Source organism: Oryctolagus cuniculus, chromosome 9 (assembly GCF_964237555.1).
Source record: "Oryctolagus cuniculus chromosome 9, mOryCun1.1, whole genome shotgun sequence".
Taxonomy (NCBI): domain Eukaryota; kingdom Metazoa; phylum Chordata; class Mammalia; order Lagomorpha; family Leporidae; genus Oryctolagus; species Oryctolagus cuniculus.
Genome location: NC_091440.1, coordinates 37,101,823 through 37,124,277, shown reverse-complemented (window position 1 = coordinate 37,124,277; position 22,455 = coordinate 37,101,823). Strand labels below are relative to the sequence as shown.

At 45.3% G+C, this 22,455-nt stretch overlaps 1 protein-coding gene and 1 long non-coding RNA gene across 8 annotated transcripts in view; one reads left to right on the top strand and one right to left on the bottom strand.

Moving 5' to 3' along the window:
* TBC1D4 (TBC1 domain family member 4) overlaps positions 1 to 3,614 on the bottom strand; it is a 220,050-nt gene extending 216,436 nt beyond the window's left edge. For 4 of the 5 annotated variants that reach the window (XM_051850604.2, XM_051850605.2, XM_017343535.3 and 1 more), the window contains exon 1: positions 1,240 to 1,838. In XM_051850604.2, the coding sequence (XP_051706564.1) occupies positions 1,240 to 1,740 (501 nt within the window). In that variant the 5' untranslated portion in view covers positions 1,741 to 1,838. Of the gene's footprint in view, positions 1 to 1,239; positions 1,839 to 3,593 lie in introns of those variants that run through there. The other variant, XM_070048715.1, reaches the window with a different exon arrangement.
* On the top strand, positions 841 to 17,430 carry LOC103349082 (uncharacterized). 3 transcript variants are annotated; one of them, XR_007921172.2, is made up of 4 exons: positions 920 to 1,314; positions 11,457 to 11,552; positions 15,553 to 15,672; positions 16,824 to 17,430. It is a non-coding gene; the product is annotated as an uncharacterized lncRNA (long non-coding RNA). The 3 variants fall into 3 exon arrangements; XR_011378753.1 differs by lacking the exon at positions 15,553 to 15,672 and having other exon boundaries at positions 841 to 1,314; XR_007921171.2 differs by lacking the exons at positions 11,457 to 11,552; positions 15,553 to 15,672 and having other exon boundaries at positions 906 to 1,314.
* The last annotated feature ends 5,025 nt before the right edge of the window (positions 17,431 to 22,455 follow it).

Genomic DNA, 22,455 nt, shown 5'->3' with positions numbered 1-22,455 from the left:
ATTTCTGACTATTGAGGTATGAAGCTATTTTATAAAGTAAAAATCTAAGACAATGAACTTTTGTTTCCTTCAGCTCAGCGGCAAGCCTTTCATGGAAAACTAGCAGAAAAACCAGTCTTTTGATGGCAGACACTAGAATTAGGAAGTAATGTTAAAAAAATAAAGTCTTATTTATAGGATGTTTTTCTGCTGTGACTATTAATTTCCCAGCTACCAAAAGAACCGCCACATGGTGCAATCTGAGACTTTATTTATTTATATTTAGACAACACTATTTTTCCAAAGAACCCAAAGTACTTTGCAAGTGTTAAACAACCACGTTTTAAAACGTATCTTGAAAGCTTTGGACACGTTGGAAATTAAAAAAATAAAAACACCCTTTACACATTAAACAAGAAATCTCCTGTGATGCAAGGCCATAATCACTGTGGTCAAGTTCTGGTTCGATTCCTCCTGCTGTTAGATAAGAATTGTACCTGTTTTGAAGGAAGTCAATGTTTACTGCTTGGTAACAGAACACTTTGACTAAGAAACCCCTGGGGGAAGGCTATTAGAAAAAAAAAATTTTTTAAGTCCACTTTTAAAATGATACTAGAAACCTATACTGATTTTTAAATCACCCAAGTAAGTATGGATTCTGTCTCCAAGAAGTGCGTAAAAAACTGCAAAGAAAGTCTTCTTGCTACTGGTGCCAAATTGTACTTTGCGTCAAATCTGATCCTGTCTGGTAACTTTCCCTAAGCCTCGGACACAAAACCTGCAGGTGCTGCTGGGACGATGAGCGACCGGCCAAACGCGTCAAGGTGCAGGGCTGGAGAGCCTGTGGCCAGCACCCTTCCCGCTTCCGCGTGCCCTCTTACACACATGTGCACACACGCACACACTGGCACCTCCAGTCCCAGCCCAGACACCGCGGTCCTGCTGGCACGCGCGCTTCTCTCCGCGTCCTCCCCAGGCGCGCCAGCTCCTCCTGCGTCCCGGGACCGCTCTTCTCCTCCCACTCTCCCCTGTGCCTGCACAGGCCGTCTGCTCGGGCCACTCGCCCAGCCCCGTACCAATTCTGACCCACTCCCAGGTCCCGGGAAGGGGGAGACCGGGCGATCCAGCGTGCCACGTGAAGCGCGCGTGCCAGCAGCCAAACCACAGGCGGTCCTCAAAGTGGGGACCCAGCCCCTACCGCCCAGCTCCCCCAACCCCCAGGGTCCGGTCCGCCCCCGCGCCTCGGAGCCCCGGTCTTGCCTGGTTGGGGTCTGTGGCTCGGAAAACGTGGCAAGCCATCTGCGACTCGGGGTCGTCGGGCTGCGCCTTGATCAGGTAGGCAAAGTAGGTGAGGTCGTGGCTGTTGTGGATGAAGCGCGCGATGTGCTGCGCCCTGTGCTCGAAGATGAACACCGCGGGGTTGGGCTGTACGGTGCTGGGGCCCGCACCCCCAGCCGCCCCGGCGCCCGGTGCGGGGACGCAGCGCAGGAAGGGCGCGCCAAGCACCAGGAGCACTTCGCGCGCGGCGGGCGCCCCGCAGCAGCCGCCCGCCTCGGGCTTCTGGCTGCGCCGGCGGATCTCGGCCATGAGCCAGGGCAGCATGGGCAGCGTGGTCCTGCGGTCCAGGCACGACCCTCCCACGTACCACAGCCGGAACTGCTTGTCTCCCGGCTTCCCGGGGCCCGGCTGCGTTGGCGCGCCCGCCTCGGGCTCCAGGGGGTGCGGGAAAGGCTCATCCTGAATGCAGCTGGGCGTCTCCATAACTCACGAGGGCACCGGGGAAGCCGGCCGGGCGCAGCGCGCCCCCAACTCTCCCACAACCCAGGCGCCGCCGCCGCCGCCGAACCTGAGCCCCTCAGCCGCCCCGGGGCCCTGAGCCCGCCTCGGCCCGGTGCGACCCCTTAGTCCGCGCTTCAGCGGCCCTGCCCCATGCGGCACTTCCCCGTGCGTGGCTCCGAAGCTCCGGCCGTGGGCAACCAGGCGAGCGCGGGGAGGCGGAACAAGCCGGAGAGGACGGGCTACATGGGCATCGTCCTCCCGTGGGCCTGCGCCTCGGACCGGGCTTCCCCTCGCCCCGCCGGGGTCTGCTAGGCCACCGGACCACGCCGAACGCCCTCGCCGCTCCGCGCTCGGGCGCTGCAGCTCCGCTGCGGCCGCCCCGCTCGCCTCTGGCAGGCACCGGGAGGCTGGGCGGGGAATGGGGCTGTGGGCGGGAGAGGGTGACTCGGGGCGGAGCTGACTCCTACCAGGGTGACCGGCTGTCACCTGGAAGGTCGGAGCCGCCGGGCTGCGGCGCCGTCAGTCGTCGGGAAGGGCCTGCGAAAACTATTCCGCTGGAAAACAACGAAAACAAAACGTGGCCCCGCGGCGGCCGCTCCGCCTCCCGCCTCCCGCCGCCGCGGCAGCCCAGCTCGCTGCTGCTCCTCCTCCCACGGCTCCCGTCCCTCCCTCGCGCCCTGCTTCCTTCCTCGCAGGCTGCCGCTTGAATCGGGCTGCTACCCCGCCTCCGTCTCCGCCTGCAAAAGCCCAGCTGCTTTTGCAGCCTCTTCCTCCGGCTCCCGCGCGGGAGCAGCCCCGAGCCCGGCGCGGGCACAGCCAGGACCGGCGTGGCCTCTCTCAGCGCCCTTCTGGGAGTCTCTACCGCCCCCTGGAGAGAGGGCCGCTCGCTCTGGATTTTTTTTTTTTTAACGGTATTTGCTTGGCTTCGATGCCTTCCAAAGCTTGAATATTCGTTTCTGAATCCTCTCTTCTAATAACCTCGAAAAATACTCGTGTATTAAGTCACAGTATTATGAAATATTCTAAATTCCTGTTTTCACTTAAAATATAGCATTGACAACACGAATCTTCCTGGTTCTTAATGCAGCCAACTTCTGAAAATATGGAGAAATTATATTTGTTCTATGCCCTTAGTTCAAAGCCTTTTTACATGTGAACATGTATACTTCCAAAGAACTCAAAAAATATTTTGATAATCTGAGTATTCTAATTATGAACCAGAAAAGTACAGAAGTATAACATTTGTGTACATTAGACTCTCTTTTGTACTCACTAAATAATTGAGGAAGAAACAACTACAAAGTAAACAGGAAAACAGGTTTTTGACTCTCCCAGTCTAGAGGCTGAATAAAAACCCCAGGGTTCTCACTGCTGCTTAGTTCAGTGGTGTTCTCATTTTGTGCAAATGCTGAGGCCAGTTTTCCTCCTATTCATGTAAGATCAATATGATCAGCTGCCATTAGTCCTATGCAGGGATTCTGGGAGCAACTCCAAAAGCTCTGTTGCTAATTAGCATCTCAGCTCTAGGATGTAGACATTATTAACTGATTAAGTCTCTTGGTTTAACCACTCTCAAGACCTTTATGCAAAACATGCGCATGTTTTTAAGAAGCAGTGAGAAGTGATTGGAAGGTAAACTGAGGCCTTCCTTCTAGAACCTTACCAGAAACTCTAACACAGACACCGTTTCCCCCCAGGTGCCATATAAAAAGAAGAGATGGAAAAAACTCCCCCAGATCTCCTAGCTTGAGAGCTAGGATTGCGTTTGGGGCCCTAGCAAGCCAGTTCCTGGTAGTCCAATAAACTGGAAGCAGCAGTGAGCAAGTGTCACTTACCAATAGAAACACAGGAGAATTGTCTTTTATTCTGTGACGCGCTAAGTGTGGTTGCTTTCTGCCCTGCTATGCCCTTAGCCCCTCTTTGTAGTGTTTCTGTGGCGTTTGCCTTACTGCACAGTTGATGAGCAGGATTACTGTTTGCCAATGTCTGAGCCTCTCTGTAGTGGAAAGACAGCTCTTCCCAGCCCCTTTGAAGTTACCCACGGTCACATGACTTGTTTTGACCATGAAACGGGAGCAGAAGTGAGTGGAGTCACATTTCTGAGTACAAGTGTCCAGTTGCCAGTAGGTGGCCGGCTCTTGCTCTCTAGCCTGCTCCTTCCCTCCAGTGGTGGTGGGGGAAACAGCATGTCCACGTGGAGGTGCCTTGTGGTCAAAGCCAAGGGAATGCTGAGCCAGTGCACCTCAGACAGCTGTCCTGGGGAATCGACCTCGCTCACAGCCAACTCCTCGTGAGTGAGAAATAAACTTTTCCTTCTGTTAAGCTACTGACTTGGAGTTCTTGCCAGCTTGCTATTCATCTATCTTAGCCTGATAAACATAATTGTTAAACTCTAGTATATAATATATTTTGTATAAGAAATTTCAGTGTTGATACTTGTGGCCAGTACACAGCTGAACTAGATGGTAAGCTAGTAGCTTCTTACTGCCGCCCTGTCACCTGCAGAAAGTTGCACATGAAAAGTACTTAGCTATGTATCTGATCATTTAAATTTAGAAAAAGGATAACAGGACACAACTTTAAAAATATTTGGCAGGGCCGGCTCTGTGGTGTAGCGGACTAAGCCTCCACCTGTGGTGCCAGAATCCCACGGGCGCCGGTTCAAGTACCAGCTTCTCCTTTTCTGATCCAGCTGTCTGCTATGGCCTGGGAAAGCAGTAGAAGATGGCCCAAGTCCTTGGGCCCCTGCACCCGAGTAGGAGACCCAGAGAAGGCTCCTGGCTCCTGGCTCCTGGCTTCGGATCGGCGCAGCTCCAGCAGTTGTAGCCATCTGGGGAATGAACCAGCATATGGAAGAACTTTCTCTCTTTCTCTTCCTCTCTCTGTAACTCTACCTGTGAAGTAAATAAATAAAATCTTTAAAAGTATATATTTAGCAAGTATTCTATCCAGTATGCAGGTCTACAGTGCTTACTAAGGGATCAGGCAATAAATCAGTCTCTGACTCTCAGCTCTTCTACATTTGTCATTAGCAAAGCTCCAAAGCATATGTCCATGAAAAGCATTTGCAACACCCTGATGGAAACATCTCTTGAATAGTCTTATTCAAGTGTTCCTGTTATGTCCCATCTAAATTGATGGTGACAACACTAATTGAAAGCTGTTAAGACATAGTCATATCCTAGCAACCAAATGTATACCTCATAAGAAATACAAGGGCCTGGCCGGCGCCGCGGCTCACTAGGCTAATCCTCCGCCTAGCGGCGCCGGCACACCGGGTTCTAGTCCTGGTTGGGGCGCCGGATTCTGTCCCGGTTGCCCCTCTTCCAGGCCAGCCCTCTGCTGTGGCCAGGGAGTGCAGTGGAGGATGGCCCAGGTGCTTGGGCCCTGCACCCCATGGGAGACCAGGAAAAGTACCTGGCTCCTGGCTCCTGCCATCGGAACAGCGCGGTGCGCCGGCTGCAGCGCGCTGGCCGCGGCGGCCATTGGAGGGTGAACCAACGGCAAAGGAAGATTTCTCTCTGTCTCTCTCTCTCTCACTGTCCACTCTGCCTGTCAAAAAAAAAAAAAAAAAGAAAAAGAAAGAAAAAAAAAAAAAGAAATACAAGGGCCTGAGCTTCTTTGGTGGTGAAAGATTGGAAAGTTTGTTGGAGACTCAACTAGTTCCCCTGTTCCCGAGCAAAAGCATGCTCGCTTGCTGTCACTCTCCCTCTCTCTCTTCTATTCTGTGCCCCCATCCATTCCTCTTCTCTACTTAAAAGTCTCTACAGAGGCCGGTGCCGCGGCTCACCTGGCTAATCCTCCGCCTTGCAGCACCAGCACCCCGGGTTCTAGTCCCGGTCGGGGCGCCGGATTCTGTCCCGGTTGCCCCTCTTCCAGGCCAGCTCTCTGCTGTGGCCCGGGAGGGCAGTGGAGGATGGCCCAAGTGCTTGGGCCCTGCACCCGCATGGGAGACCAGAAAGAAGCACCTGGCTCCTGGCTTTGGATCAGCGCAGCGCGGCGGCTGTAGCGGCCATTTGGGGAGTGAACCAACGGAAGGAAGACCTTTCTCTCTGTCTCTCTGTCTCACTGTCTAACTCTGCCTGTCAAAAAAAAAAAAAAAAAAAAGTCTCTACAGAAAGATCCATGTCCTGAAGCACAAAGCTCGGATCTTACGAGTTATCATTATTGTTCCCCAGTCCCCAGCGTTCAAATCCAGACAACCCCTCTGTTCCTGAACATATTGCATGCTCCTCACTGTATGGGGCTTCACTGGCTCCTTCCTGCCCCGGAGGGCTTTCTCTTCCCACAGCCCTGGAACTTGACTGTCCTCTGTCCTTTGCTATTGGAATACCCATTCATTCTTCAAGAGCCAAACCAAGGTCAACTCTTGTGTGAAGAGCTTTCTTTCTCTCCCAGGCAACATTAGTGGTTATCTCTTCTCTGCATGCCATGGCTACTGGTCTTGTCACACTCTTAGTAATTATTGGGTGACTTGTCTGTGTTCACACTGCAGAAAGAACATCTTGAGAGAAGGGATTGTTTGTTTTGTCTCATATTTTCCTCTAACAGAAATCAAGTGGGTGACATTTACTAGGTTCTTAACAAATACTGAATGAATGAGTGAAATAGCAAATTAGTACTTAGAAAACTAAAGATTGGGGCTGGTGTTGTGGTGTTGTGTGTTTAAGTTGCTGCCTACGATGCCAGCATCCATTATGGGTACCCATTGGAGTCCCAGCTGTTCTACTTCCAATCCAGCTCCCTGATAATGTGCCTGAGAAAGCAGCAGAGGGCGGCACAAGTATTTGGATCCCTGCATCCACATGGGAGATCCAGATGAAGTTCTTGGCTCCTGGTTTTGGCCTGGCCCAGTCCTGGCCATTGCAACCATTTGGGGAGTCCCCAGTGAATGGAAGTTCTCTCTCGCCCTGTCTGTCTCTCCCTCTATCTCTGTAACTCTGCCTTTCAAATAGATAAAATAAATCTTAAAAAGAAAGAAAAACTAAAGAGGAGAGTTTTATCTCAGAGATGATATACCAAAAGATTTTATTAGCTTATTCAAGTACACACACTAAATGTATCCATGAGCTAATTATAAGACACTAGAAAAATAACAGGATGCCTTCAAAAAATTGTGATTGATCTCCGGCTGGTGATGACACACAGGACTTCATAGAATTTTGAGATATTAACTGTTTTCCCCAGTTGTTCCCTGTGACCTTCCCAGTCCAGGCAGCCAAGAATTCCACTGGCTGCTCCAGGAAAGAGATGACACAGCAGAACACAGGGAACAAAAGAGTCCATTCTTAGCTTTCATGCTTCAAAAACTAAGGACCTAGAAGAGACAAAGCATTTAGAATACACACTCCCAAGAGTCACTTTCTCTAGCGCTAGATACCAGAGTTTTCTCAGACTTAAGAGATGGTGCAGAAGAAGGAAAATGAGGTTCTGTAGATATCCAGTGAAGGCATCTTGGCTCTGTCTCTTTTGTCTGAGCCAGGAGAAGGGGCCATAGCACTGCCCCTTCCCTAGAGTAGCTCAGCACACCTGCAAGACCTCAGCATTTTCCCATGCCCATCGCCAACAGGGAGTAGAAGGAGGCAGGATACACAAGTAGAAGACTAGAAACGACCTCTGGAAACCACTCACATGGCTTGCCTGGCAAAAGGAACATGTGGCCCTGGGGAAAGTATGCAGATGAGCCACAGTCAGCCAATGGAAAAGGCCCTGCAGTAAGCACAAGAGGGCAAGGCTGTGAGTGTGTTGTGTGCTGAGGCACTGACTACCTCCAAGGACATACAGTAGCAGTCCAGGATGGCCGCCCCGTACGAGGTCTGGAAGTCATCCAGTCCAGACCAAAGCTGGAAAGCAGAAGCCTCCCCACAAAATTCTACAAATCAAAACATATATTTACTATTGTGTGAGGGGGAGGGGGAAATGACTTAGAATGTGTAGTATGGGGAACGGCACTGTGGCGTAGCAGTTAATGCTGCTGCCTGCAGTGCCAGCATCCCATATGGGCACTGGTTCAAGTCCCGGCTGCTCCACTTCCAATTCAGCTCTCTGCTATGGCCTAGGAAAGCAGTATAAGATGGCCCAAGTCCTTGGGCCCCTGTATCTGCGTGGGAGACCCAGAGGAAGTTCTTGGTGCTCCTGGCTACAGATCAGCACAGCTCTGGTCATTGTGGCCATCTGGGGAGTGAACCAGCAGATGGAGGACCTTTCTCTTTCTCTTTCTCCTTCTCTCTCTTTCTCTCTCTTTCTGCCTTTGCCTCTCTGTAACTCTGCATTCAAATAAATAAATAAATCTTAAAAAAAAATGTGTATTATGATTGAATTCCCATTTCATATGAGAGATTGGCTTGAGTTACAAAAATTTCCCACATACCCATAATCCAAACACATTAAAATGCTAGGTATGATAGAAAACAAATATTTTTCAATTGATTAATTTATTTGAGAAAGCAGCAGCACATGTATGATCACATACATGCACCCAGAGACCTGGGATTCAATCCAGCTCTCCCATGTGGGTGGCAGGACCCCAACTTCTTGAGCCATCATTTGCTGTCTCCTGGGGTCCACATTAGCAGGAAGCTGGAATCAAGAGCCAGAGCCTAGAATCCAAGCCAGCACTCTGATGTGAGATCCAGGCATCCTCACCGGTATCTTAATCACTAGACAGAATACCCATCCCTTATGATAGCTTGATAAAAAATAAGTAATTGTTTATTCAGCCCAGACTTCATGCATTGGTGCTACTTCTTAATGTCCCATACAGATTAATGTACAGTAAGAATTATACTAGTGGCATTGTTTTTTAGCTGAGGAAGTTGGAGTATAAGTGAATAGAGTAATATTGCAGAGAATGGAATACCTAGGAAAAGATTGCCCATCAGGCACAGTGTTAGAGACAGAGGTGATTAATAAATGTCTGGCCAATACATTAATTTAAAGCCTTCTTGAACATTAAAAAAAAAAAAACCTGTCAACTGGATTTGGAAGTAACAAATTTCTATAGCGGAAACAGACTCTTCTCCCACCATGAGCCTGGGATAATTTTACCAATACCCATTTTTGTCTTGCTGCATAATTCAGAAATCTGTTTGGCTGAGGCTGGAGTGCCTCAAGTTGTCTGAAAACTCTGCTGTCATAAAATCTTGTTGAGAGATGAAAGGAAACAAAGTTAGAATGAGCATTTATTAAAATGCCTGCTTTCAAGCTATCAACTGCACATCAGCCACGCAGGGGAAATAAACCATACTCAGTGAATCACTGCATATTAGAATGAGGGTGTTCATGTGGAAAGATTAAATATTTCCCCCCACTATACACTCCTTGGTCCTTGATTCAAACCTCACATTCATGCTCATTAGAACTAAGTGGATTAGCCAGCACTGCGGCTCAATAGGCTAATCCTCCACCTGCGGCGCTGGCACACCGGGGTTCTAGTTCTGGTCGGGGCACCAGATTCTGTCCCAGTTGCTCCTCTTCCAGTCCAGCTCTCTGCTGTGGCCCGAGAAGGCAGTGGAGGATGGCCCAAGTCCTTGGGCCCTGCACCCCATGGGAGACCAGGATAAGTATCTGGCTCCTGGCTTCGGATCAGCGAGGTGCACTGGCCACAGCGTGCCGACCGCAGCAGCCACTGGGGGATAAACCAACAGAAAAGGGAAGACCTTTCTCTCTGTCTCTCTCTCTCACTGTCCAGTCTGCCTGTAAAAAAAAAAAAAAAAAAAAAAAAAAAAATTAAGTGGATTTATATTGATACTATTGACTATTTTCTTTTTTAAGAATTATTTATTTACTTATTTGAAAGGCAAAGTTACAGAGAGAGAATGGGAGAGACAGAGAGAGATCTTTTATCTGCTGGTTAACTCCCTAAATGGTTGCAATGGCCAGAGCTAGGCCGATCTGAAGCCCGGAACCAGGAGCTTCTTCCGGGTCTTCCACATGGGTACAGGAGCCCAAGTACTTGGACCATCTTCTGCTGCTTTCCCAGGCGCAATAGCAGGAAGCTGGTTTGGAAGTGGAGCAGCCAGGACATGAACTGATGACCATATGGGATGCCAGCAGTGTAGGCAGCAGCTTTACCTACTATGCACAGTGCCAGCCCCAGCCATTTTCTTTTTAACCTAATAAAAATCTTTACAACTAAAAGTGATAGTAACGCCTCAGTAAAAGTATTATGCCCTGTAAAAAGCCTTCTTCTTTAATTACCATCTCTGATGGGCTCTAAAAGGCTTAAAAATAAATCTCTTTTGAGTTTGTCATGGGTAAGTTAGTCCAAATTTTTCTTGCTTGTTTTTTAAATATATCATTTTTTAAGATTTTTATTTATTTATTTGACAGGTAGAGTCATAGACAGTGAAAGAGAGAGACAGAGAGAAAGGTCTTCCTTCTGTTGGTTTACTCCCCAAATGGCCTCAACAGCCGGAGCTGTGCTGATCAGCTGTGCTGATCTCCCATGTGGATGCAGGGGCCCAAGCACTTGGGCCATCCTCCACTGCCTTCCCGGGCCACAGCAGAGAGATGGACTGGAAGAGGAGCAGTCAGAACTAGAACCAGCGCCCATATGGGATGCCAGCACCACAGGCAGAGGATTAACCCACTGCACCACAGCACCAGCCCGTAAATATATCATTTAATCCCACTCATATGTGGTGTCTAAAAAGGGGGGAGGGTGTCTCATAGAAGTTAAAAGTATAATGATGGTTGCCAGAGCCTGGAAAGGGAAGAGGGGAGAGAGGGATGGGGAAAGGTTGATTTACAGATACAAAGTTGCAGTTACATAGGAGTAAGAATGACTATAATGTTAATGTGTTGTACACATTAAATTGATGTATATTCACAAAAAAGCAAGAACGTAAGATTTTTATTGTTTTCACACTAAAAGCTTTTGGCTATTTACACTGATTGGGTGTTACACAATGCATACATGTATTGAAATACCACACGGTACCACATAAATATGTATAGTTGTTAAACATGGGAGCAGGCATTTGGCACAGCAGTTAGGTAGCCACATGTGATGCCTGTGTCCCATATCACAATCCACGGTTCGAGCTCCAGCTTCTCTGCCCTTGAATCCAGTTTCCTGCTGATGTGCACCCTGGGAGGCAGCAGGGGATGGCTCAAGTATTGAATTCCTACCATGCACATGGGAGAATCAGATTGAGTTCCTGGATCCTGGTCCAACCCTGCCTGTTGTTGGCATTTGTGGAATAAACCAATGGGTGGAAGATATATCTTTAGCTCTCTCTCTCTCTCTCTCTCTCTCTTTTTCTCTCTCTCTTTCCCTCCCTCCCTCCCTCTCTCTCTTTCTGCCTTTCAAATTATAAATGAAAAATGAAATTTAAAAAGTACAGCATCTGATAATCAGAGATAAATAATAGAGATTAAAATGAAAATACACATGTAATATTCTTCTAAATCAATCATTGTTTTCAATAGTTTGCATTCATATATGTACATTATTCACCAAAACATGTAAATGTGATGTAAAACTGCTTCAAAATATAAGACTTCTGTCCACTTCTTTCCCCAGATACTTCTTTTCCCCAATTGTTTTTTCGAGAAACAGCTAGCACTACAAGTTTTCTATGTGTGGATATAAAAATTAAATAATAATAGTAATGTCCACCATGTGTTGAGCTCTTTCTTCACTGGGTCACCCTCACAGCAATCATCTAACCACTACTAGTCTCCTTGTTTTACAGGAAGAAGAACTGTGTCATGTAGATGTTTAAAAAAATTTTTAGGAATCACATTTTGGAGATGGAAGAATTTTGGTTGAAATAAAGACCACTGCTCAGGTTTGTGCAGGTTGCATGCTATTAGGTACCATACTAAAGAGAAGAGTTAGAAAGATTCTAGCTGACCTAGGTTAGTAGATACTAGAATAACAGATGAGACAGAACATAGCAATGATGTGTTGTTAAAAGGTCTAAAAAGGAAACCTCCTGAAGTGAAATGGACACTATGGGAAACGGTGACTTGATCAGCATAGCCCTGACTGTTAATGAACAACTTAATACATTATCCCTCTTAGTAGTTTTTTTGTCTGTTCTACTTAATATGACTGGTTTAATTCTGTAATTAATACACAGTTATTCTTAAGTGTTGAAAATTAACTGAAATGTGATCCCTGTTAAACATAAGAGTGGGAATAAGAGAGGGAAGAGATGTATAATTTGGGACATGCTCAAGCTGACTTGCCCCAAATGGTAGAGTTAGAAACATACCAGGGGATTCCAATTCAATCCCATCAAGGTGGCATGTACCAATGCCATCTCACTAGTCCAAGTGATCAATTTCAGTTCACAATTGATCATAATGAAAGGACTAAGAGTCAAAGGGAGCACATAAACAAGTCTAGTACCTGCTAACACTAACCGATAGAATAAATAAGGAGGAGAGTGATCCAACATGGGAAGTGAGAAACTCAGCAGACTCATAGAATGGCAGATGTCCTAAATAGCACTCTGGCCTCAGAATCAGCCCTAAAGGCATTTGGATCTGGCTGAAAAGCCCATGGGAGTATGTCAGGCATGGAAAACCAAGACACTCTGGCAAAAGATCTCTGTGAGTGAGATCCCAGTGGAAAGAACAGGTCTTCAAAGAAGGAGGTACCTTTCTCTGAAGGGAGGAGAGAACCTCCACTTTGACTATGACCTTGTCTAAACAAGATAAGAATCGGAGAACTCAGAGGGCTTCCATAGCCTTGGAAACTCATGACTGGAGCATAGGGAGATTACTGATGCCATAGACAGGAGTGTCAATTGGTAAAGTCAACAACAGGAGTCACTGTGCACTTACTCCTCATGTAGGATCACTGTCCTTAATGTGCTGTGCATTGAGATTTAATGCTATAACGAGTACTCAAACAATATATTTCACTTTGTGTTTCTATGGGGGTGCAAACTGTTGAAATCTTTACTTAATGTATACTAAACTGATCCTCTGTAAAAAAAAAAAAAAAAAGAAAGAAAGAAAGAAATTATCAGCTCCCAACTTGACTCTCACTGGGATTAAACATGACAATAGGTCTGATCTGATTTCATCATCATTTTAAAAAAATCATCTATTATTTTTCACTTTATGTTTCTCTGTGGGAGCAAACTGCTGAAATCCTTACTTAATGTATACTAAGCTGATCTTCTGTATATTAAGATAATCGAAAATGAATCTTGATGTGAATGGAAGGGGAGAGGGAGTGGGAAAGGGGAGGGTTGTGGGTGGGAGGGACGGTATGGGGGGGAAGCCATTGTAATCCATAAATCGTACTTTGGAAATTTATATTCATTAAATAAAAGTGAAAAAAAATAAAATAAAAAAGGTCTTTAGGAATGTTTTAGAGATTTATTTATTTATTTTTGAAAGAATTACAGAGAGGGAGAGACAGAGTCAGAAAGTGTGTGTGGTGTGTGGAGAGAGAAAGAGAGAGAGAGAAAGAGAGACATATCTGCCATTTACTGGTTCACTCCCCAAATGGCCATAATAGACAGAGCTGGTCAGGCCAAAGGCAGGAGCCAGGAAATTCTTCTAGGTCTCCCATGTGGATACAGGGGCCCAAGTACTTGGGCCATCTTCCACTGCTTTCCCAAGTGCCTTAACAGATCAGAAGTGGGGCAGCCAGGACTCAAATTGCTGCCCATATGAGATATTGGCATTGCATGTGGTGGCTTAAGCCCCTATGCCACAACACTAGCACCAGTTTTTAGGAATTTAAGAATATTTATTTATTTAGCAGTATATTGAATTATCAGTTGTGATCCAGGCACTGGAAACACTGTTGTCATCCTCATAGAACTCAGCTAATAAGGGGTGCAGACAAGTGGAAAGTAATGGAAGTTCTGTGCAGTATGTAGAACTGGGATGGTGCCATAACAAAACTCTAAAGTATGTGACACTGATGCCAGGACCATGTGGCAAACGGGAAGGAAGCAATACCATGATGGGCTTTTGATTTGAGTAAAGATATTTCCAAGACACAAACTGAGTGTCACTGGTTTATACTGTCTTTATATGATAAGGTACTTCAAGGAAGAGATGGACATAGAAAATAACTGTAAAATATGCAAGTAGAATTTAAGGAAGTAAAGAAGGACTAAAATTTGCCAGCCTGGAATAAACTATCTTTTATTTCCAAAACTGAAGATTCTCAAGTTAAGAGATTAACTATCTATATCAGGTTCTCAAGAGCAAGTCAGAACAGGGTCCCCTCCTTTGCCCAGTTAAAGGCTGTCTTGACTGGGGCCCTTGCAGTAGGGTTGCTAAACCCAATCCTTCAAAACAAGCAAGCGTTGGACACGCTAAATGCTGCCCAACGGGGCATCTGTTTTGTGCTTTAAAATTGTTTGTTTCTTGGCGGGGGGGGGGGGGGGGGGGCGTCAATCAAACTTTCCAGAGAGGCACAAAACCATGTTAACAGTTTCTTGCGTAAGGTCAGACAACTCCAGGACCAAGCTGACAAAGGCTCGAATTTTTTACCTAATTTACATTCATGGATATCCTGGCTGTTGCTCCTCAGTGTACCTATAACCTCCATCCACTTGCTGCTTCTCTTTGGACCATGTATCTTTAATGCTCTAACAGAGTATACGCCATCCAGCTCCAGGTGGTCATGAGACAGGGCTTCCAGTCTATCCCTTAAGATGATATGACCAATCCATGTTTCCCCAAAAGATTTCTGTGTTATGGAACAAGGAAGCAAGCCTTGAAAGCAAACCAGCATTTACATATCAAAAATCCTGCCATTGTTCAGTAACCTGGTTGGGTGGGTCCCAGCCCTCTCCCTAGGAGCAGCTTAGGGGAATCTCATGGGCTCTTCACCAAGGGGACTATTTTGAAGTTCTGGGAGGTACTCCATGCCCAGAAAACCCTCCACCCAGCAATATTCCAAAAAGGATGTAGGGGGAGGAGAAAGAGGGCCCACACCCAACATGCAACTGAATGCAGATTGGGCTCTCAATTCTGAGATGCCCAGCTGATCCACCAGATGTACTCTCCACATTCTTTCTCTTCATTTAAATTTACTAGCATGCTTACCACTAGAAAGAAAGAAAAACAGAAATAAAGGAAGGAAGGAAGGAAGGAAGGAAGGAAGGAAGGAAGGAAGGAAGGAAGGAAGGAAGAGAGAGAGAGAAGGGAGAGAGGGAGGGAGGAAGGAAGGAAGGAGGAAGGAAGGAAGGAAGGAAGGAAGTGAAATGGCCCAAGTCGGGCAGATGTTGTGGCTCAGTGGGTACAGCTGCCACTGAGACAGCTGCATCCCATTTTGGAGAGGTTCAGATAGCATCCTGTCTCTGCATCTAATCCACCTTCCTGAGAATATGTGCTGGGAGGCAGCAATGCATGGCCCAAGTACTTGGGTCCCTCCCACCCATGTGAAAGATCTAGATGCAGTTCCTGCCTCCTGGATTTGATCTGGCCCAGCCTGGGCTGTTGCAGGCATTTGAGGAGTGACTAACAAAAGAAAGAGTCTCTCTCTCTCTCTCTCTCTCTCTCTCTCTCATACACACACACACACACACACACACACACACCATGCCTTTCAAATAAATAAAATTTAACAACAACAAAAAATACTTGACTTCAGGAATGTATATCTACAAGACTCTTCTTCATGGTTCCTAGGAATTTAAGTTGGTACTTCCTCTACTCAACTAAAAGGTTTCCTAGAAGTTTAAAGATGCACCCAATGGAAACCTAAACCCAAAGTAGCAGTACGTCTATACTGGGGAGCAAGGGAGAAGGGGAGAAACACCCTGACCTGTTATCTTATTTTCCATCTGGTTTTGGTGTGCTTCCAAACAGAAACAAATGAAAGTACAAGTGATACAATTCTCAGAAGACAAAGTCCCTGGTTGTTGGGAAACAAAAGGCAGAGAGTGCATCTGGTTAAGCAAATGGAGAAGAACTAGCACAGGTTTTAAGGTAAAGGAAAGGGTTCAACAACATTTGTAAATCACATGCCATATGTGGGGAGCAACTCGGACTATACTGTTACTGGAATTAAGACTTATTCTATGCATCTGCTCTCCCTCTGTGGGGAGCAACCTGGACTAGACTGAGTTACTGGAATTAAGACTTATTCTGTGCATCTGCTCTCCCACAATATGGCGCTGGGAGAGAAGTAAACAGCTTCTGCACAGCTGCCTCCAGTTCAACCAATAAACTGTAGGACTTGCTACTGATTGGAGGAGAGCAGCGTACTCGGCGTGTGGGCAGCCGAGTTGGGATTGGCAGAGGAGGACTATAAAGGAGGAGAGAGACTGCATGCACCAGGAACATCTAAGAGGAACATCTAAGGGGAACATCTAAGGGGAACACCTGTGCAGCCCCCGTGCAGCCCCCGAGAGAGCCGGCCGGCGGTGTGCCGCTCCCCTGCGGAAGTGGGGAATGTGGCCAGGGGGAACTGCCCTTCCACGGAGGTGGAAGGGATAGTAGCCAACCCGGGAAGAACCAGCAGCAAACCCGGGAAGGGCCGAGCAGACGAAAGAACAGCGCAGGGTCCTGTGTTGCTCCTCCACGAAGAGGGGGAGCGACATAATGGTGCCGTGACTCGGATATGAAGCCTAGGCAGGGTTTAGTGTCGTTCCCCCACGAAGAGGGGGAGCGACACCATAAATGCACAAAGAATATTTATCAGCAGCCAGGAGGGGCGAGGATATATTCAATCTTTATATACTGGATCTGAATATAATTTTTTTCCTTCCTGGGAAGGAAAAAACCTGTCTTTTAACTGAAAAAGGAATACCATCATCATCACGAACATCATCTCCTTTGGAATGTCCCCTAAAGGCAGTTGATATTGTAAAATTCCATTTTCATGTTTTTATGATGATATATTTATGTACTACATCAAAGCTGTAGGAAATGTAAGCTTTTTTCCATTACAATCTTTATGGTAAGAATCAACTATACAAAATGAAATTGTAATACGTATTTATGATTGTGGTGACTGAGACACTGGCTGTAAACTTAGTAACTTTGTTCTGTCACTCCACCAATATTTAATTGGTAAGCAGTGAGTTGCTGATCAGCATTAATCAACATATTTTGTTTTTTTGGCTTTTTCTCTGTAGATGAGATGCTGTTTGTGATTCCAACAACTTCGTTTCTCAACACAATGCCAAGCATATTTCTGCCAAGCATATGGTATGGATAATAATTACTATTTTAGGAGCTGGTGACATCAACCATAGAGAATGCTAACAATGAGAAAGAAAGACTGCCTGGGAAATCCCCAAGGGACATTAACACTTAAGGAAAAGACAGACACAAACCTAGCATTAGAAGGATGAACCAGAGACATAGGAGTAATGTGAAAACCAAGCCAAAAGAAAAAAGAAAAGTAGACTAGATTCCTACATGTTGCATTGCACATCAAATGAGGTAGTGACTGAAACATTTCCATGCAGGAAAACTATGGGCAGGTTGTTGGTGACCAAAGTGAAAGTGCATTTAGTGGGCACCAGAGAAGCAACAGTCCCAATTCTATGGACTGTAGTTTGAATGCAAGATGAAGACATGGGAATGCTGAATACAGGCACAATGTGTGTAGTGCCTGACTTTGAAGAGAAAAATAATCACAGGATACTACCTGACGAAGGGACTATAGTTGAAGTACTGTTTGTTTCTGTTTGTGTTTTCAGTTTGGCTTGATTAAATTGGTTTCTGTCTGGGAGAAAACATTGAGCCTGGTTAAATGTTAATAAAAAGCAACCAGCAGAGGAAAAGAACATGCATCTACAACACAGAAAGCTGTCCATCACTCCGTGGAGCATGGTGCCTGTTAGAAGGTAGATGCTCACTGAGTATTATTAAATACAGGAATGCATTCCTTGAGAAGGCACGAAGGCATTTAATCCAGAAACAGTGAACAAATTATCAGTAGACAAGATACAAGATACTTGTTCCATCAAAAAGGCAAAAAGAAAATAAGTGTGGATGCAGGTAATTTGATAGGTAAGCTGTCAAAAACTTAAGAAAATCCCATCTGATGACTTCTCATTTTTTAATGTTTACTTACTCATTTTTATTTATTTAAAAGACAGAGACTGAAAGAGAGAGAGAGAGAGAGAGAGAGAGATGAATAAATATTCCATTTGCTGGTCTACTCTGCAAATGCCCACAACAGCCAGGGCTGTGCCAGGACGAAGCCAGGAGCCGAGAACTCCACCTGGGTCTCCCAAATGAATGGCAGGGACTCAAGCGTTTGAGTCATCATCCGCTGCTTTCCCAGGTGCAGTATCAGGAAGCTGGATTGGAAGCAGAGGTGGGACCGGGTCCCGGGCACTCTGATATAGGATGCAAGCATCCAAGTGGCAGCTCTATTGGCTGTGCCATAATGCCTACTTCTCCATCTGCTGACTTCCGTTTTCTCTGTGCAATGAAAGATGAGGTCCTCTGAGGCAAATAAAGAGGAGGATAAACTGGGAGGACTGAGAAGAATGACAAAGATTGATGAAATAATCTCCAAAAGGATGCTTTGGATAAACGTCCCTCAAACTGCTGCCAAACCCTGCAGTGTGTACAGTAGCAAGCAACAGGGGTCACCCAGGGGATACTACCCAAACAGGGCTTCAGGGCTGAGTCAGAAGGCTGCATCATCAGCTGGCACTTATTCCTGTTCTCTAGGCAAGAACTCAGTACTTGTCCTCTCCTTTGCTTTGTGGCACCAGATTGAATGCACACTGATCGCTCCATGGGATGAAACAACCTTGGAAAATCTTGCTTCCCTTGTCATTCCACCTCAAGGAGATTTCTTAGAACTCAGTTCTGAGACTTGCCTGCCCAGACACCGGCTCCACCATCAAGAAACCGACCAAACTTCAAAGCAACAAACTAGAAAATAAAGGGCAAGAAGTGGGGTGCAGAAGACTGAATGCTTGTGCCCTGCCTCCCCACCAAATTCACTCGTTGACGTCCTAATCCACAGTGTGATGATATTTGGAGGAGGAGCCTTCTGGGAAGTAAGATCATCAAGGCTGTGCCCTTGGATGAAACAGGACAGAATCTGCTTCCTCTCTCAGCCATGTGAGTATCCCGGAAGTAGACTTGTGTCTACAAGCAAGGAAGCAGACCCTCACCAGACGTGGGGTCTACTAGCACTTTCATCTTGAACTTCCCAAGCTCCAGAATAACAAGAAACAAATGTCTATTCTTTAAGTCACCCAACCTATGGCATTTTTGTTACAATGTTGTGAACCAAGAGACGGTAGGCCTGCTTCGTGGATTATTCAAACTTCCCCCAGAGTCTGTGTCACCTTTATGGAGAGATGAAAGGGCAGTGAAAACCTGCCCTTGACCTCTGCTCTAGTCTCACACGTGGCAGACACTGGAAAGGACATCTCCCCTGAGAGATTTTTCTACCAGTCCAGAGAAATGTGATCTTCGCCTATGGCCCCGATAAGAAATCTCTGTCAGGATATAATGCAGAAAATCTATCACCTCTTTGAGGGAGAAAATAGTTGTATAACAGGTGGGTTTTTTTTTTAACAGACAAATTCCCAAATATGTGTAAGGGTAAGTATTACAACCCTATGTGAAAATCAAACACAGGAATGAAGAAAACAACTGTATGTTGGTTTTATTTTTTTAATGATTGGTTTATTTATTTGAAGGCAGAGTTACAGAGAGGCAAAGGCAGACACACACACACACACACACACACAGAGCGAGAGAGAGAGAGAAAGAGAGATCTTCTATCCACTGTTTCACTACCCAGATGGCCTTAATGGCTGGAGCTGTGCCGATCCGGAGCCAGGAGCCAGGAGTTTCCTCTGGGTCTCCCATGCTGGTGCAGAGGCCCAAAGACCTGGGCCATCTTCTACTGCTTTCCCAGGCATAGCAGAGAGCTGGATTGGAACTGGAGCAGCCGGGACTCAAACCGGCACCCATATGGAATGCCGGCACTGCAGGCAGCGACTTTACCCGCTATGTCACAGCTCCAGCCCCCATAGGTTGTTTTAATCACATAAAATTATACATGTAAAGTATTTTTTAAGCAATTCTAGGAAATTTTAATTCAATTCTCATCAAAATTGCACAGGATGCTAAACAAACCCTTGAATAACGTAGTTTCATGGAGAATTTTGCTGAAGTAATTATCTAGTAATGAGATTGCTTAAGAGAAAACACTAAAAACACTGGACAGATTTTCTTTGGGCCAAAAGTGTGGGAAGAAATGGAAGAAATACAAAATTATGTCTGAGGAGTTAAAACACTCCATGACACAGTAGAACAGCCTCTATGGATGCTAAATTTTCTCGTCATTTTGCTATAATGTGTATTAGAAAACTTATTTAGACCAGACAATGTATTTTATGATTATGGCCTATAACTCTAAAGAATCGCTAATCTCTGTTTTGGATCATTAAGCTCCATATATAACTTTGATTGAAATTCCACTTGTCTCCAAGCTACCCATGATGATATTCCATAATTTAAAGTAATTCTACCTTGCTAAGTGATCAATTGCTTTCTTTACATTAAAGATAGTGAGAAGAGGATCTCTAAGAGGCTATTTTTTTAAAATTGTTACTTGCAAAAGTAACAGAAGATGAGGGAGTGAAGGAAGCTAGAAAATCTACTTTCTTGGGTCCTCTTGCCTATTTTACTGCATTTTAAAGTAAGAAAAAGGAAAAAGGGCCGGCACTGTGGCACAGTGGGTTAATGCCCTGGCCTGCAGTGCCAGAATCCCACATGGGTTCCGGTTCGAGATCCAGCTGCTCCAGTTCTGATCCAGCTCTCTGCTATGGCCTGGGGAAGCATAGAAGACGGCCCAGGTCCTTGGGCCCCTACACCTATGTGGGAGACCCAGAAGAAGCTCCTGGTTCCTGGCTTTGGATCGGCACAGTTCCAGCCATTGCGGCCAATTGGGGAGTGAACCAGCAGATGGAAGACCTCTCTCTCTTTCTCTTTCTCTTTCTCTCTCTCTCCCTTTCCTCTCTATCTGTAACTCTGACTTGCAAATAAATAAATAAATCTAAAAAATGAAAAAATACTTTAAAAAAAGAAAAGAAAAAAAATGTAATTACATCCCTGAAAATTATAAGAAAAAGAAAAATAAGAGGCAGAATAGCATCCCCATAAACACTGAGGGAAACACTTCAAAAAGACATGCCACAAAATGTGAAATCATAAAATACAACATTGAAAAATAAACTAAGATAAAATTAGGAAAAATACACATGCTATGAAAGAATAACAGACCCACATTAGAGAAATTTGAATTATATTGGAACAGAATATGGGGTCATAAAGCAAGCATGCTGAGACTTCTCCTGAACTTCTGTCATCCCTTTTTAATCTAGAACTTCGAGCTTGGACCTGAGCCCATTATTCTCTAGAATAATTTCACTTTCGCCTCAGCCCGCTACAGTATTAACAAGTAATGGCAGATAAAGCACATGAAACTTTCATTGAACAAGAGTCCAGTGAAAAAGCAAAAGAAACAGAGACAACAGAAAGGTAAAATATCGAGATAGGCTATCTTGTGTTAACAAAAGGACTGAGGATTATAAAATACAATGAAAAGAAAGAGATGGACATTTAAAAAAAATCATCTATTATTTTTCACTTTATGTTTCTGTGTGGGAGCAAACTGTTGAAATCCTTACTTAATGTATACTAAGTATACTAAGCTGATCTTCTGTATATTAAGATAATCGAAAATGAATCTTGATGTGAATGGAAGGGGAGAGGGAGTGGGAAAGGGGAGGGTTGTGGGTGGGAGGGACGGTATGGGGGGGGAAGCCATTGTAACCCATGAGTCGTACTTTGGAAATTTATATTCATTAAATAAAAGATAAAAAATAAAAATAAAAAAAAGAAAGAGATGGAGAGTTATAGTGGAAAGAAATGCAGATATTCGACCTGATGGATCAGGTGAGGTCAAAAGTCTTCCAGCTATCAGAGATCTAAGTGAAGACAATAGAGAGCAGGGTGGTGAAAAACCTCCACTGGATGCCTGGTGTTGTGGAAACACTTGTCTTCTGGGATATGAATTAGCTCCCAGTAAGTGTTCCTTGCAGGAACCAATTCCTCCTTATGGCAAAAACTGAAGTGCAGAAGTGATTCCTACATGCAGAATGGCCAGTTAGATAGTTGATGTCTAAAGTGATCCGGAGACACCCCCTGTGTGAGTAAATAGCTGACAGTGCTGAAACCAATGGTGAAAATCACAAAATAAAAATGTCCATTGCCATGAAGAACTAGATGAGTTTAATAGCTCAGGAATGATGTCAGAAGTGTGGTGAGCCTTATTTTATGTGAGTTTCAAAAGAAAGCCATTTTTGGATAAAGCCATTGGGAGGTGGAGTTTATTTTACTGCTGTACTACCATAATGCGAAAGCATCTAATATTTTAAGAAAACTTTATTTCCAAATCATTATCTTTTTGACATTCTGATCTAGTTCTGTATTTATCAATGAAATATCTATTCCTTAGCTATTGTTTCTGTTCTAAGCACTAACATTTGAAGAAACATTCATTAAGGGATCAGTAACATGCCCTTAATTCTAAAAGTAAGTTTCTATTGATTTTCAGCATTAAGTTAAGAGGATCAGAAAATGATCACATGGGAGCCAGCATTGTGGTACAGGGGATTAAGCCTCTGCTTGCAACTCGAGCATCCCGTATAAGAGCATCATTTGGAGTCCAGGCTGCTGCACTTCAGATCCAGCTTCCTGCTAATGCACCTGGGAAGGCAG